This window comes from Nomia melanderi, chromosome 3, assembly GCF_051020985.1.
Source record: "Nomia melanderi isolate GNS246 chromosome 3, iyNomMela1, whole genome shotgun sequence".
Taxonomy (NCBI): Eukaryota; Metazoa; Arthropoda; class Insecta; order Hymenoptera; family Halictidae; genus Nomia; species Nomia melanderi.
In genome coordinates, this window is record NC_135001.1 from 13,777,041 (window position 1) to 13,795,004 (window position 17,964).

Here is a 17,964-nt window from a genome sequence, read left to right on the forward strand (position 1 = left end):
TTTCTTTTAATCGGACGAACCAAGTAATAAAAAATGAATCGAGGGTTAAAGAAAAGAAACTATCGATCGATCTTCCATTTATTGTCTTAATAACATATAGAACATGAATTACAGATATATTATGTACTTCTATTTATATGTATAGATACTTCATTCCTCCATCATCATTCGCTTCGTCTCTATTGCAAATATGTATTCCGAAATCACTTAGAAACTAACACCACCCACGCCATACCGTTCTATTAAGAAGAAACGCGAAAACTTAACTAACTACAGAAACATCCAAACAAACAATGAGATTAAAAATAGTCTCACTGACTTGGTTAACGCTTAACGAGAGAAAAAAAGAGATAAAGGACAAGAAAAAAGAAATTGGGCGAGGGGGGGGGGGGGATAAATTGAGAAAATAGGGAGGGAGTTAGGGGTCGGAAGGTTCGAACGCTACGCTGCAAAAGTCGCTATTACAAATTAACAAGTAGTTTACTATTTAGAAGAGTTAATCATTGTATCAGTCTGTAGTAAATATTACTTTTCTTGTCCCGTCTTTTCGGAGGCCAATCGTCGATAAACTCCGCGATGAACATTTAAAAAACATGAAAGAAACCGACGTCTCGTTGTTCCTGTTCAAAACGGAACTAAAAGAAAACTTGCATTCCCCGAGTGCAGTGCGGTGCAATGAAAAAGCTCGTCAATGTGAATTCGTTGAAATCGCTGAGGAACATAAACAACCAGCAGAGTTTATATTTTTGGCACTCCGAAGGCTCGGTCTGAAGTTTCTGTGATGTAAACGTTAATTGAACATTCAGAACGCCCTTATCAGGAAGAAACTGTGTCCGCGAAACGTCATCTCGTCGACAACTTCGTTGAGTATTGTTAAATATCGGAGGGAAAATATGTCGGAAGCTGTTCAAGCTTCGTTTTGGTAACATTTACAGTCCGCGAATTTCGTGGTCGCGCGTTCATTTTAACGCTTTTCTCGTGTAAAAATTGCATTCGGTCGTACCATAAATAATGCAGTTCTCTATATTTCTGTTTCGTTTTACAACTTAAAACAAAATCTATCTATAATCTAAAATTCTGTGTCGTCTAAAGATTGTTCTTCGTTATCTGCATCAGATTACAAAGAAATGTTTGTTTATTTTAATTGTCAAAAATCAAAAATTTTCTTTTTAAAGATTAAAGAGATAAAACTTCTTTTAATCTAAAATATATTTTTATTCGTCATCTAAAGATTGTTCTTCGTAACTACATCAGATTGAAACAAAGTTGTGGTTACCTCAATTCTCGAAAATGGGAGACATATCAAAAATAGAGTTACTTATGGGACGACCCAATAAATAAATACGTGCAATAATAAATGTGATGGGTAACTTTCAATCGGACAGTCGCGTAACTCGCGATTCAGGACGCGTTCGCTGCAGAGTTTACGTCAAGTTCACGACGCACGATCGTGAACAACGAAGGAACAACGGACTTCGAATTTTGAGGAAACACTTTTACCCGTGGGTACCGCATGCAAACAAATAAACAAACAAACAAACAAACAAACATGTTTTACTCTGACGCGAACAATTATCATACCGTGACCTTCGACCGGTTGTAGGAAAAAAATCAAACGCGACGATTATTTTATATCAATACCGTCCTCTATGCGACATTCGTTTTTTTTTTTTAATCCAATGATACACTTTCGTTTGTGCTCGTTTTTCTTGCGACTCGCGAGATTAACGTGTTAATGCAGAATATTTTGGAGAGTAATCGGTAGCATTCAACTTACTTCGAGTATTGCTTGTTTTACGAAACGGAGGATTAATATTAAAAATGTAAGTTTTAATACGGAATGAGAAAGAATTTTTAAATCTGAATTTAAAAAGATGACGGGGAAGAGACGTTCTTGATTTTAAAGTTGTTGGCGCGTTTTTACGAAGACACCATTGTTTTTCAGTGACTCGGCGATCTGCGAGGACGTTTTCTCGAGAGATAAGAAACGCTCATAATCGAACAAATTTTCGAACATTTTTTCACGCATTCTGTCGTAATTTATCTGTAATAAAATTTTAAAAATGTTACGCTTCCCATAACTGACTCAAAAAGAAAACCTTGTTTAAGCGCGAAATTCGTTCAACGATGTAATCAAAAATATACATTAATAATCCTTATTATGAAATTCATCGATAAAAATTGTGCTCACTGTAGATGATCAGTAAGTAGAATCATCAGGTGAATTTACAAAATACTGAATAATAATATTAGATGCAGCAATAAGTAATTCATTATTCTTCCGACAAGATTTCTAAATATCTTTTCTGAAAATATATTATACTAAATAATAAATATTATTGAAACATCAAATATTTCTGATGTTCTCGATAACAAATAACAAACCTGCGAAGCATAATGGACCACTCGTTACCACAGCAAATAAAATGCAATAAAATCCGAACTTCGTTACAGATTAGACAAGGCTTCCTTTTCCGTTGAACCCAACAAAATCATCGATAACAATTCATTTTTGTTTCGTTGTGGTCGTTGTAAGTCATCTATATAAAAATATGAATTTGCATAATATTCGATGATGCATTGCACTTGAACTTGTTTATTCTTCAATTGCGAACGCGAGAGAGGTAAACAATACTGGATCAATGATAATGTCATTTTCCGATAGCGCCGTGAATTCGCATAAGTAATTTACAAGCTCCGATTATAGTTTATCGTACGATTTATGAATACTCATCGCCATAGATTTCCGACGAACAATTCTGTTTCAACGACGATGTTGACCCTTAAATGCATAGCGTTGTTATTTGACAATGCATCTATTGTTTATATTATTATATTTAGAAGCTTGTTATGATTTTACAAGAATTACAATTGCTTATGTGCTGTAAACCACGTTGCAACAAATTTCTCTTTTGAATAAAGAAAACTTTCTAACAGTGATATCGATCTTTTACATAATTCTTCTGTTGCTCCCTAGTACACAGATCGGTCATTTCGAAATATTTGATTAGTCATCGAAAAATCATGCAGTTTAGTTATTAATTATTCGACTGAAATCTGCCTAAATCTCCGTTGTCACGCGTCTCAAATCAATATACTCGTTGGAAACGTCTGACAGATGTTCCTCGCAGAAGCAGCCGCGTTTCTATTTATTTCTCAATAAATTAATTAAACGGATCAGCCTCATATAAAGTAACGCACGAGTTCCAACGAAGGTTAAGTGTCTCGCAAACAGACATCTCGTAACTAACAAACTTGACTTCATTGCACCCTGTAATAAAGTATTTATTGGTAGCTTGTAATTGGTCTCCTCGGTACTATCGGAAAACGACATTAGTCTTTCGTCAATCCAATAGATATAATATGTCTTATCTTTTATTCACATTTTTCTACAAATAGTGTGTTATGTACGTCGATTTCGAAAAAAAAGGAACGAACAAGATGATGAAACGTATGAGTGGCTGAGAACAATAGTGACCTAACTAAATATATATATGTCTGGATTTTCAAAAAAAAAGATCTTGTGAAATGTTTATGGACTAATTAAATACTAATATTACAATGTTGTTGATAATACTAACTATTATTAATTATTAATGTCAGTAACTGTAATATTAATATTTTATAAAGCTTCGATATAAATTTCACAAAAGCTTTCCCTTCTCCACTCACTATAATATATGAAGACAGAGACAAAATTAGCAGATGACGGCGAATAGTGCATCAGCTACTGTCGAAACAATTCAAATAAAGTCTGATTTCAGTTCAGGGTCTAATCGTTTATTCATTTGTTTCACAGCCGAAAAATAAAGGAAAAAAAACATAGGAAAATAAAACGAAATGTACTAGATAGTTTTTTCTTTCGAAACAAAAGAAGGCAAAGAAACAACAGATAAAAAACTTATGGCCGTAAAATAAAAATAGACTGTCACACGTGGATGGAAACAATTATCATCAACATTCTCGTATATCTTTTCACTCGCATTCTCACTCGAATTCGTGATCACGCGACACGCGTGATCCTTCGCCCCGCTTCGATTATTCATTTTTCGTCGTTCCCCTTAGCGAACGATCATCCATTTCCGTTTAGAATTACAAAAGGCTCGGCAATTGGACGAAAACTCACGGTTTTACAGACTAGAGACGCGACACATGCATACGCGTACGTTACAATAGAAAAATATACTACAGTTTTATATGGCTTTCATTGAATCGGTTTCGTCCCGAACGCAGAAACTTGTCCTTCGAATGAAGAAGAAAATAACGACCAATTTTTGTTCTGTCAATGAATAAGAACATTCGTTAATTTAAAGGGTGAAGAATCGATGTTAGACTAGTCGAGAAGAATAAATAAAAAAATTCAATTTCGGTTTGTTCGATTCAAAACGTTTTTCATTTACAAAGGAACATTTAATCTTTCTTTTTTCTTTTATGTATCGATCTCATTTAGGAACTTCCTGTTTCTTTTAACAACGTAATAAATCACTTTTGATCATATTTTTCATTTCCTCGTTTGTGCAGTTAACGTTCTCGATTATACATAAGACACAGAAAAAACATGAAAGACTAAAAATACAAACATTTTGTTCTAATATTATTTAGGTTTGTACAACCACAAGAACAACGTTTCTATTGTAATATGAAAATATTGGTTAATTTATTCGTGGCATTTATATTTGAATTATATTAAATTATACGAGTAATTGGAAATTCATTTTGGGCAAAACAAGCGCAGAAAATTCGAATACTTAAAATCGGTTTACAATAGATTACTGTAGTCGCTGGTCAATCTAAAAGAGAAAATGGCACGATTTAAAAATATTTCTACGTTCGAGACCACAATTGTAATGAATATTCAACGACTTGAATCCGTGAACATTTGAATTGATCGTGCGTGGCAAGATTCTTTGAAAATGTGGTCGATGGCATCATGAAAAATCTATTTCCGGATACGATCAACTCCAGGCGTCACTGTTTCTCACAATAGCAACGGTTTCGAATGATAAATCTTCCCATTGGCATCATCGAAGACGGGCATTGTTGCATTCGTAAAAGATAGACTTGTGCATCGACAATTCAACGATTATAAAATTTGTCATTTCTCTTCATTCGTGTATCGTGTAACACGTAGGTAGAGTGTTTCATAACGAAGGGAAAACTTCGTACGAGACGTTTCTTCGAGGGAATTATATGCAATTACGTGAAATCAAATAATTATAAAGGCAACAGTAATTCACTGGGGTTTCTGTAACTTTTCTCCCCGAAAGAATTTGTTATTTTCCATATGAAACACACTGTACATGTCATATAAACAAATCCTTAACAACTTTGAATAGTAGAAGTTACATTTGTTCCGGAAGCCTTTCTCGGAAGCTGCCTAGACAGAGTGTTTCGCTAACTTTGGTTTTATTATGTACACTGTGTCGATTGAGAACTTCACCATACGAAGAGATCTTGAGAAATACATTAAAAAACAAAAAAATTGTCATGTTTCTTTGAAATAATACAATTTGAAACTGTTACTTGCAAATAAGTCTCAAGCGCGTATCATATTTACTCGGATACGTTTATCACGTTTTTTTTTACGTAACGCGATCTCTTCTTATGATAAAATCGAATAAAGAATGACTGAAAGTGAGATTGATAGCACGAATGTAATGATAACTCATTAGAGAATTAGTTAAACACTCCCATTATTTCACACAGGACTTTAGCTTCCGTAACATAATTAAGATATCTCGTTTCTTAATTCTGACTATAAAACTGCCTCTAAAACTCTCGATAACTTTATTGTTTTAACGTGTGGAAGAATATAGTTTTTATCGTTAATTAAAATAGAAATCTATTTTGTATTGTAGATATATATACAAAGTAACCATACAAGGCTTCGATATCATCTGAATAATACCTGTTCGAGTAATATATAAATATCTTATGCTTCAGTAACGATGGTCACAATGTGTCTAACGATTAAAAAAAAAACGTAATCTCGTGTTGAATCTATCACTCTTCACATCAATATTACTAACAGTTCGATAGAAATAAAAAAGTATATCGATAAAGTTGAAATAACCTCGTAACACGTACATATGTATATATAAAAGACGCTTAGGAACACATGTGCGATATAAATGTAAAACTTTGTAAAAATCATTAACAAATTTCTCGCTATAAGTGAAATATAGCTGCGAGAGTGTTGATATGCATGCTTTGTATAAAAACTTGTTTTCGAGACACACTTTTACCACCAGTACTGAAACCATACGTGCGTGTACACTTTGTTGCGTGGACTCACACTGATAGGGGGCAGTTGTTCTCATTTCACAAGAACAAAGATAACACTTTCAACAATATGGGTATATTTTACGTAAGAAAACAGATGAACACCACTAAATATCCAACGCGAATGAAATGGATAGTCTGAAAGTGATAGAACAAACGGAATACTATCGGAAGAAAACTTAATCACCTCAGTGTGAATCCACAGAGGCAAGTGTACATTCTTGTAATAAACAGTTCACTGTCCATTATATAGACAGCACTTTATACGAGGACAACTATTACAAAATATCAGGATAATTCTCCATATATGTCATCTTACCAGTAGTTTTAACTTTATAAGTATGTATATTACCTATTGTCTGTTGCAAAAGTGAAAATTTCAAGACCCAGTGGCAACGATCATGATCATGAAGTAAACACTAATTATTACCAGAGTAACAGCGTCGTGAAATACTACCTTGTGATTTCCAATGATGGCTAGAACTTTCGAGTTCGATCGTCTCGTCGGATGTTTACCATCGATCAAATGTGTTTCAACGTTATTGCGGTCTACGAATTCGAGACAGTAACAAGATCAAAGGTGATTAACTCGTTAACAAATGGCATCGGTTCCTTTCAATTCGGCTAAATAACTGATTATTAATAGACTGCGGATGTTTACGCATTTTTTGGGAAATTTCGAGGTTCAACGCCGCACGGAATGCACAAGAGAAGAGAATCTATAAAATATCCAAGGCGTAACGATCTTTGCAATGTTTCTTAGGAAATACCATTCTCTATAGTAATTTTCTTGTTTTAATTATATTTTGAAAAATTTCAGCTTGCGTAGAGACCCGCAGTCCACTGATTACGTACCTTCAGAATTACAACACAGAACAAATTATGCCTGGTTGGCATGCGATTCGATTCCGTTCTCGATCATCGAATCACTGCTAACGATCGACTGCTAATTCGGACTGCGTCGACAACGTTATTACGATTTTTCGCGCATCATAGCGCGAGCAATTCTTTCATCGCTTATCCCGATTGTATACCGAGGCTGCTCAGAAATGTGTACAAGATTTCATACAGTTCCATGAAAATGACTGTTCATCATTCCCCTGCCTCTTTAGCCGCTTGCATACCGGGTGTCGATGTAATCAACGCACGCTTACAACTGGACCACCCCGCTAAAGAGATCAAGGAATCAAACGACATATTCTTGACACTTGGCTTGTCTTGTCTACAGTTTCCACGTGATTCAAAATTTCCCTCTCACAATTTGAAAAACAAAAAGAAGAAAGAGGAAACGATCTTTCGACGAATCTTCGCATCGACACGCATCACGCGTTAATACAAATAAAAAGAAATTCGTTCCCGGCGCGAGCTTCGTCTTCGAAAAACTCGACTCCAAACAATAGAAAATTTCTCCGTGAAACGAGCACGAATTCGTGCGTCGGTATCGTTTGCGACAATAAAAAATATTCTCGATACCGTGAGTTAAAATCAATTCCCTTAAAAAATTAGTCAACGTTAAAAGAAACAGATTGATAGATTTATAGATAGATAGAGATAGATAGAGAGAGAGAGAGAGAGAGAGAGAGAAAAAGAGAAAGAGAGAGAGAGAGAGAGAGAGAAAAAGAGAGAAAGAGAGAGAGAGAAAGGGAGAAAGAGAAAGAGAGAGACAGAGAGGGAGAGAGAGAGAGAGAGAGAAATAAAAAGAAAGAGAAATAAAAAGAAAGAGAAGAGAAAAAAAACGAGAAAAATAAGTTACATAGAAAATTATATATACAGTGGTTCTCATTGTTCGAGCCTTGCTGAAAGATTCCGTCGCATTCCTGGCACCTCCGCGTTTAATATAATATATTATATAGATGCGTGTAGATATGCTTGTGCAAACAAGGAACAATGAACGTGTAAAAAAATATCAGTCTAACGGCCGCGTCATATTCTTCCGGTCCACTCGAAAGCTCGCGAGGAGGAAATGGCAGGAAAGAATAATTGACGCCGATGTGATCCCTGCTCTTGCGATCAGACTCGTTCTTCCTTCTTCAAGGACTGTTATGTACAGTGGCACAGAGGACTCTCGCGAGGGGGAAGCCCCGTCGGTTTACCGTCAACTAATTTCCAGCACGGAATACGCGAAGAAGACATCGTGTACGATCTCTCTTTCTCCTTTCGTCTAGTCTCGCATGCCTCATGGTCACTCACTTCATAGACACGAGCATCAAAGGTTCTAGCAGAGGTTTTGCCTCTACAAGATTATCGTGTACTCTCTGACAGGAGAAAAGGCTCTTACAGAGGCAAAACTCCGGCGTTCTTCGCACAACCAATGCGTATTGTGTGTGAAAGATGCGTTTCATCAACATAGTCGCAGAACTTGGTAACATGTCTGAATGGCATGCGTACTCGAGTCCCCTTCCTTTCGTATCCAGTAGCCCGAAATAATTAGTGGAGAGAATCAGTAACGCCGACTCGAAGTTCCAGCTTATCCCTCTAGAAACACGTGTGTTGAAAACTCGAATCGTAGCTACCCTTCCGTGGGAATCCCCTGCGGTGACAGTAGGTACACTTTAGGAACGTTTATGAATCCATAGGCTGTTTCGGTCGCGGGTTGGCCTTGATCCGGTCCAATTCTAGTCTCATCGCCCTCGTGAAACGTGCACGCCTCCGCGCGGCAACCCGTCGCGGAACATCAACGATCGGGCGGTCCGTCAATAAAAGATCGGCGACCACTCGTGTCCCCGAGTTTCCGACGCTGTGATGGGTATGTAGCCAGCGGACGACGCGGGCAGACACTGGAAACAGTAATTGGCCCCGGCGTTGTTGTCCCAGTACTGCTCGCCCTTACACTGGAACCGGACAGCGAACTCCAGCCTCTGGCCCATCGTCAGCGTGTGACAATAGAGGACGAACGTAAACTTGTCGCTGAACCCGTCGCAAGAGTTGGGCACGTACGTGGCCTGCAGGTCGCTGAAGTTCCTCCACGAGTTCAGGGTGTATCTGATGTGAACGGACTTGTGGAAGTCGAGATTGATCACCCGCACGGTGCCCTGGATACACAGGGAGATGGGGTCCTGGACGAGGACGTTCTCCAGGCAGACGCGGCGCTCCCGAACGAGGTCCAGGAAGTTGGCCATGCCGCCCGGCTGTTGGAACAAAGGCACCAGCGTTCTGTCTGGCTTCCGGGGCGGTATCACAGAGCTTGATCCGCGTCTGCTGTCCGCGTACCCACTTTCCCACGTGCTGGACACAGTGTTCACTGGACTGGAATCCTTCTGGAAGATGTCGTTGTATATCAGGTCGCTGTAAGCCGAATTAGGTACTTTCGGGATTTCGTCTAGGAACGTCCTGACGTCTGCGAGGTCCAGACCCAACACGTCCGCGAATCTGACGATCTTCTTCCTTCCAGGTGTGCCTGGCGGTGTCTTGCCGGTTTTTAACGAGGAGCAGCGTCTGATCTTCTGCGGCCTCTCCTCTTCTTCCTCTTCCTCTTCCTCCTCCGGGACGGGCTCGCAGGGCGCTTGACTAGGTATAGGAATGTCGACCCTGACCGTCGGACTGGTGGTCAGTTTCTGCAGCAGCAGGCACATCTTGTCCTCGTCGTTCCTGTTCGTCACGCTGCCGTTCTCGATCTGCAGTTTTACCTCGTTCTTCAGCGTCGGTTCGGCGGCTTCCTCGCCGAAGGGGCACTCCAACGTCAGCGCACCCGGTATACTGATCATGCTGCTGTAAGTGGAGTGGTCGTCCGACTCGTTAGCCAGGGTGTCGTCTATCTTCAAACTGAGATTGTTCTGCAAGGGCTGCAACAAAATTGCGTCCTTGGGTTTTTCATCGTCAAACGGAAGCTCCTCTTCGGCAGTGTTCTCCGAAGAGTCCTGGGATTCGTCCTTTGCGAGGTTCCTTGCGTTCTTGATGTCTTCGAGTTTGCCATTCTCGGAAAGCCCGTTAACGAAATCCACCTCGTCGACGTCGTATCGCACCTTGTCCTCGTGTATGTGCAACTCTCGAGAGATTAGTATTTTAGGCCCGTGAACAGGTATCTCGGAATCGGAATGCGACTTCGGCAGCCGATTCTGAAGGGTTGTCAGAGTAGAATTAACCCGAGACGGGTTATCATCTTGAAGGGACACTGTACTCTCGTCGAAAGTGCTCCAGAGGGACTCGTGGCTGGGCGACGTGGTCTCCAGAGAGCTTCTTTCGTTCGAGTCCTCCGAGTTGCCCTCCACCTCGTTACTCCTGAGCTCACTGTCTCGTACATTGTTCCTTCTGAACGAGGCGCTCGATTCCGACGTGTCTTCGGAATGCTCCACGCTGATTTCCGGTCTCCTGCGATAGACCATGCCCTTGCCCTTCATCGTCTCGCAGCCATTCGAAAGATTCGAGGTGGTGACCTCGCTGTCCGAGGTGGTCACGGGATCGAAGTAGACCTCGTTTTTCTTCTCGACGTCGGAAGACTCCGGGTCGAAGAAGATGTCCGAGGAGTCGCTGTCGGGTGAGGTTCCGGTGATAGGCGATGCGAACACGCAGCCGGATTCCAAGTCCAACGTCGAGAGGATCGCGCTCGAGCCGTTCGACGAGCAGTTGCAGGTTTCTCGGTGGTTTATCTTCAACACCTCGGGATTCACCAAGAGGTCCGCGACCTCGGCAGCCGTGGCCTCCTCCGCCGGCGAATTCAAACCGTCTTCGATGTCCAGATCAAAATCGTAACAGAGATCGGCCTCTGTGCTGTGACGCGGTTGATGTTGCAGCACGTGGTTGCTCTGGGTTAAGTTGTTCGCTATCGGCTTCGCGGCGGACGGCGGACACAGCCAAGAAGTCTCCTTCGGAGTCAAGTCCGAATTCTTCTGAGAACTGTCCTCGGTGCCCAGCGACGTCAGTCGCCGATGAAGACGTCTGGCGAATGCCTCCGCCCGTCCGCGACAGCTACTTGGGAACAGGGAGCTAACCAGGCCGCAAGAAGAACCGCCACCGTGGGCGCTGCCCGCCGAGTCAGTGCTGCCCATCTCGAGGACGGACGAGCCGGATGTTCCGTCGGCGTGCCGGCCCTCGGAGGGCGAGGTCGTCTTGCTACTCGGATCTTCTGCCTTTTGGCTGCCGCTGTTCGCCTGGAAACAGAACAGATCGCGCTTTAGCGAGAATTTCATTCTCTGCCTGTTCGTTTCGTCGCTTATGCTCTAAAGGGAATTTAAATGCACCGTTTAACGATAGACCTATAAATGGCTAGATGTTGGCTTAGATATTATTTTACAGTAATCGAAATAATAGAGATATTTTTATAATCTTTATAACAGATCCTAAATTGATCACTTTTAGTGATCGATGGTTCTATATATGTAAATAAAACGTTCCTGAATTACTTACGACTTGTTCAAAGTTAAAAATCATCGTCACTTTGAATATTTAATTTAAAGGGCACATTTTAAAAATATTTATTAATCAGAAACTTTTACTTATTAAAGCTACGTACAATATGTGCGATATGTGTTAATTTAGTTCGTATCGAGTTGGCGCATTTATAACGTTCGGAAAACACGCAGATGAAAGGTTAATACTCAATGTGCGATGATTCGATGTCGCGGAACAGAATTACGTGGTTGTTAACACGTCGCACGTGTTCGCGACAGAAAGAACCGGGCGACGGGGAAAAGAAAAGTCGATTGGGCTTAATTTAATCTACCCGCCAAAATGGCCGACCGCGCAGCTGCAAGACGCAGCGAAGACACCGGTGAGTAAATTGAAACGGACACAGGTCGCGCGTCCGTCCGTTGGCAAGGACGGGCCAATGAACGAGAAAAAACAGGAATTGTTAATAACTTTGTTCAATGGCGCAGATTAGGTAGAATACTATGGAAGCATCGTCGACCTCCCCAACGATTACCCGCGCTGCGATCATACTATTACATTGTTAAAATTGCAACCATTACATTGTTGATATATTATAATAGCTCCGAATTGAGTCCATCGAGCAACCTGTAATTTCGTGCTGTAGGATCCTTGAATCAATTGTTTAGAAGCTTCTCAGTTCGATGAACAGATTTACGAGACGATCTGACATATGGAGGAATTTATTAAGTTTTCCTGGGTTTTTCATTGGCGCGTAAGGCTAGAACGGAACAAGGAGCTTTTGTTTCGGAAATGGACAGACGCTAACGCATCTACTGCCATTTTGAAATGTATTTGAGATAAAAGACACTTATATCGTATTGTAAGTATTTTTATTGAATATCTTTGTATTTATTATTTAACAGTTTAAAAGATCGATTCAATTTTATTTATAGTTTATTCATAATTAAACATTAATTAATTGATTAATCTATTTAATTCATCAAATAGTTAATGAAGTAGGTGGTGATTAATATTTAACAGTCATAATGCAAGCCTGGCAGCTACATGGCACAGTAACAACAAATGGACAGTTTCTTTCTCGGTCGCCAATTACTCAACATGTTAATTACCTATCAAAAATAGCAGCTTGTTTGTAAACCAGATGGCGGAAATGAACTCTCGTTAAAGACATCGCGGAGAAATTTCAGCACAGATCACAAGGTTGGCCAGCGGCCATATCACTAATAGAAAGAGTGAGGACGCACAGATGATCGTCATACGGTTTACGTGTTGAAATTCTGACGCGAATAATAAACGCTCGATATAACGCAATCGGCTCCTTTGATTCGAAAATAAAAATATCTTAAGCGTTTCAATGGAAATAATTTAATTTCAAATAATCTCTTTTCCCTTATGAATAAGAAACTCCGTATCGAAAGCCTTTATCGTTGTCGCCCTCACCGAGAAATATTCGAACAGGAGAAGTATAAACTCTTTCGACAAAACATTTGTTCAAAGTTCTGTTACTGTCTCAAAGAAAGCTACCTTTCAAAGACAAATTCTCGAAACAAGCGAGCTCCAGCTGTAAAAAAGAATCGTATTTACGAGACGCAACAAGAGCCAAGTGCAACACGCAAGATAAGTTACTCGAAACTGCAAATATATGCGTATATCGTGATGGAGGCGGAAAGAAACAAAAAAATGTCGATCCGTTCAAGAAAAATTGTATTCTAACCTTCCGCTCGGCGTTACCGCTCCACCACTCCATTTGCACACGAACACGAATCGTACAATAAAAACAGAGGAGGACTGGTTCCCGGCAAAAGCAACGCAGCCGCGGAACGTACACAAAGATAAAGAGGAAGAAACGCCCTCGTTTCGCCTTCTGCTTTGCAATCGCGGGCCTCTGGCAATTATTTTTGGCGCCGAGCTCGCCATAGCCGATCATCGAGACCAATTGGTCAAGAAATGGAGCGTGATGACCACCATGACTCGTTTCAACGAAACGATCTCCTGTCGAATTCATTCGCTCACTTTCGATCAGATTGCGTGCAAATGTAACTAAATCATTTTAACGCATCATACAAAATGGAATTTCAATCCATATGTTTCTAAGTTATCATATAGAATATAGAAGAATGTAAATTTTCATTCCATTAATCAGCGTATATTAAATATTTTCGAAATATCAGCCAGATCGTGTGAGAATTAGGGCGATATAAATATCGTTGGCACGGTTACTCTCATTCGCTACAGAAGCAACATTCTAGAAGAATATTTATAAACATTTCCATAAGTCTTCGGCCTGGCGAATTTGACTGGCAATGTACAGTGCCTTCTGCGAGGATCGCGCGAGCTTTTCGAACGTTTACGATTTTCGACGAGTGACGCGTGTAAATACCGTCGAAGCGGAGCGTTTAGAACAATATGGCGTTCGTCGGCGATGGGGAAGTTTCAAGATCGCGCCGGTAAAGTTTGAAAATAAACCCGTGTCGTAAACTGTGTTCACAGTACGTTTATTATAAACACGCACCGCGGTTTGCGGGAATATTCGAGTGCGCTAGAAGTTGTTTATGTTTTCCTCGTACGTCTTAACAGATTCAGTGTCGGTTAATTTTCAGGAAACCCGACTGGATTTTCGATGAAATGGATTCCCACCGTTGTGCCTGGAAAAACTCAAATGTTTTATGGTTACTTAATATATCTTAAACGAATAATCGGTTCATTTGGAACTCAATATTTCATGCATTTCCATTCTGAAGTCGAAACCGCAGACGCACAGACAAGGAATATCGTTGCAATTGTGCAAGCCCGGGAAACGGAGTAACGACATCGTGAAATTTTTCAACGGGAATAAACCTGCCGCGCATTTCGAGATATTTAGTAGTTCCTGCGCCCCGGAGTGCGTCGAAACTAACGATGATCGTGATTTACGAATCTGTACACATTTATCGTTACTGTAGTATTTAGAAAATTGTACACTGATATGTCTGTCTCATTTTGACCAGAAATGACCAGTTTCGTTTCGGTCGCTACGAGACAATCATAACAAATTATTCAGAAGAACTACGAAAACAATTTCGAAACTTCAACTCGAACTCCACCGTACATTTCGCAGAACCTCGAAAATTATAAAATTCCCCAAAAAATTCGAATATTACCAGTGTCATGCTCGCAAACGTTGGTATATTGTTTGAACCGTCCGTTACTTCATTTAATCATGGCGTCAATCAAAGATGGCCGGCGCGGCGACACGTAAAAGTAACGATGATCGCAATTACGCCCAGCGGACGTTCTCTTCGGCAATTTATCTTTGTAACTGTGCCGGGTTTTTCAAGCCTCTTAACGCAGAGGCGATAAAAGTCGTCGGAAAATTGTGGGAGACGGTGTCCCAGCGCTCAACACGCCGGACGAAAACAATTCGATCATGCGAATGGCTGAATGTCCATGGCCGGGGACACGTGATCTCATCTCCGCCATGGTAAAAAACAGAAAAAAACGCGGCGATTGTAACCATGAACGAATTAGATGGCAACTGGTAATACGACTCCGCGTGATACGTCACTTTAAGGACGTTCGCGGCGTGCGTCGCGTCGGTTCAAGGAGAGTACGCGCTGAAAGTCAATGAAATAATTCAACGCATTACACCGACATCGGCGTATCGAGAAAGTCGATCAGCAGAACAATGCGTTAGTCGAGATGTACTTTGCTGTCTGTGAGCAACGAGCGGCAACGGTGTTTTACCGCGCTTTGTTACAGTACTATAGAAATTCAAATTGTTGCGAACTGTGGGAATTGAAATTTTAATGAATATAACTGGAAAAATAGAATTAGGATGAAATGTTTTGTTTTTAACGAATATTGTGACAATCACTACACTTTGGAGCTCTTATATATTTTTTCATGTGATGATCATTGTGCGGAGTTTTGAGTTCTCCTTGTGAATACATAAAAACCAAAGATCACGCATAAGTAGTGATACTTTTATTTAATTGAAATGTTTGTGTTTATTGTAATTAATATTATCGATCATTATATAAGAACTGCAAATGTGTTCAAATCCATATGTATGATAGTCCATAATTGTGGCTTATCATTTTTAGAATGTAAAGTAGTGTATTATTGTGAATTGATAGGCCGTAGATTTGTGCGCATTTATAAGACACCTGAAAATGCCAAAATCTTACGAAATTTATGAAATACTTTATACACTGCTAATTTTCTCTTATGAAAAGCAGTTTTTAAGTAAGTAGTTAATTTAAGGTAGCAAAATTAGCTGACTCACCCTGTATACGCAAGGTGTTCGAGTAGGTGTGGTAGATATTTTAAGGAGTGATTGTACAAGCCAAAATAAAACGACAATCAAGAGTGACGAAATTGTGGTTTCGGCTTCGTTTTCAAGGTATTAGCGATTAAAGTCCTCCAAGACCGCACGTGAACCTTTGTCGCTGTCTCACACGCAATACGTCACTGTCGCGTGCGCTGGCCTACCTCACACGCGCCACAGTTGCGCACTCATAGATCAAAGGAATGTTTAATCGTTGATAACTCGAAAACGATATCGAAACCACAATTTTGAAATTCTTAATTTATCTCTTATTTTAATTTGTAGAATCTTTCTAATAAACTATCTACTACAGATAAGATAAATGTCTACCACTGACTAACCAGTTCACGCTATAACGATACCATATTTATATTATAAATATAGATATACAAAAAATGTTTACATTAATATATTTATATTTATATAAGCTTAAACAGTTCCTTATTAGTACGTTCACCTTAATTGAATATTCTGAGTACAGAGTGTTCTGCATGCAACTGGCAGTTTAACCGTGAAGAACATACAATTTCAGAACAATCGATTTTAAATGTTAGTCTCGTAGGTACGCATTACTATTTATAAGAAGTGGAAACGGTAGGTCATGGCCAGACACGTTAGCAGATTTCTGTTCAACGGCACGTGTGTTCCATTTTACGGTATAGTAGGGCTCTCAAATTCGTCTATTCAACGAAGTATCGTGTAAGACAATTTTGTTTCACATTTCGGATTTATTAATAGTTACAGGACACTTTGTATATCTAGCTTTACTACTACAGTCATTTATTAATTTAATATTCTTTTTAAAATCAATCATTAATATTTAAGAATTGTTTAAGCAAATATTTAATAGAAATAACAATATTCTCGAATTAAACAATAAAATAGTTAAAGAATTAAATAATAAACTATTAGCAATGAAAATATTAATTATATTTTGTTTTGCATACAAGTCTATAAACGATGATATAATAGACCACCGGTAATTAAAATATTAGTTATATTTGGTATTGCATACAAGTCCGTGAACATGCATCATCAGTGAGTCAGAATAATTACAAACAATTCTGAATCCAGTGATCGTTGTTCTTACTTTGTTATTTATCGTCCCTGAGAAGGAGCTATCACGGATTTCGTTCCCGTCTCAGGTTTACACTAACTGACCCGTGAACACTAACGATCCTATTTGAATCGCAAAGTCTGTTTTTTCGAAATTTATAAATATGGAAAAAGGCACGCGTACGACCGAGTTGCCACCGGATTAAACGTGTCGATGCCAGCCCGTTCCCGTGACTGGAACAACGTTCGCATAATGCCGATGCGTCTTGGAGGCCAACAGCCTCGAAGCCTCGTCTTACATAACGATTATCTATCGCGCACGCCTAGACTTCCGATAGACAACCAGGCTTTGATTGTGTACATAGTAAAAACGAAGGCTACGCGAGCGAGTCGCATCTTCGCCGAACAGATGCTCCTGATATCGTGCGATCGTGATCTATTTACAGTCAGCGACGAAAGTATTCGAACATTATGCATGCTCATAATTACATAGACATAATAAATTTCCCATAATTCGACTGCATCTTGCTAACAATTTTTTCAATGTTATTTCATGTATATACCATGAATGCGACTTGCTTTAATAAACAGCAATATACGATATACAATTTCTTTAGTGGTCATTTATTTCTTATCATGCTGTTCAAACACTTTCGTTGATGGCTATAAGTATACAGCAATCGAACATTGTACAAATTGAAGCTACATCTGAATCGAAAACATCTATTTTGATTCCTTTTCTTTTCAATTTTATAACTGTAGAAATTGTGGGAAGTTTTTGTGGGGGTTTATTAACCCTTTCAGTACTATGCACGCATATATGCGTTCTTCGATCTTCTTAATCTTACGCGTCTCGTGGTGATAATTATAAGTGTATGAGATTAGTATACGCGTTTCTTATCGTTATTCAATTTAGTAAAACTGAGGAATTACAATTACAATTTAATTACACGTAATTAATTGTGTGAAGTAACATAATTCATTGATCTTTA

General features: G+C 39.5%; 1 protein-coding gene across 5 annotated transcripts in view; it reads right to left on the reverse strand.

Moving 5' to 3' along the window:
* Positions 1 to 64: 64 nt before the first annotated feature.
* Gbs-76A (Glycogen binding subunit 76A) overlaps positions 65 to 17,964 on the reverse strand; it is a 73,985-nt gene continuing 56,085 nt past the window's right edge. For 3 of the 5 annotated variants that reach the window (XM_031990306.2, XM_031990307.2, XM_031990304.2), the window contains exon 2: positions 65 to 11,369. In XM_031990306.2, the coding sequence (XP_031846166.1) occupies positions 8,976 to 11,267 (2,292 nt within the window). In that variant the 5' untranslated portion in view covers positions 11,268 to 11,369 and the 3' untranslated portion in view covers positions 65 to 8,975. Of the gene's footprint in view, positions 11,370 to 13,324; positions 13,615 to 15,874; positions 16,043 to 17,964 lie in introns of those variants that run through there. The other 2 variants (XM_031990308.2, XM_031990305.2) reach the window with 2 other exon arrangements.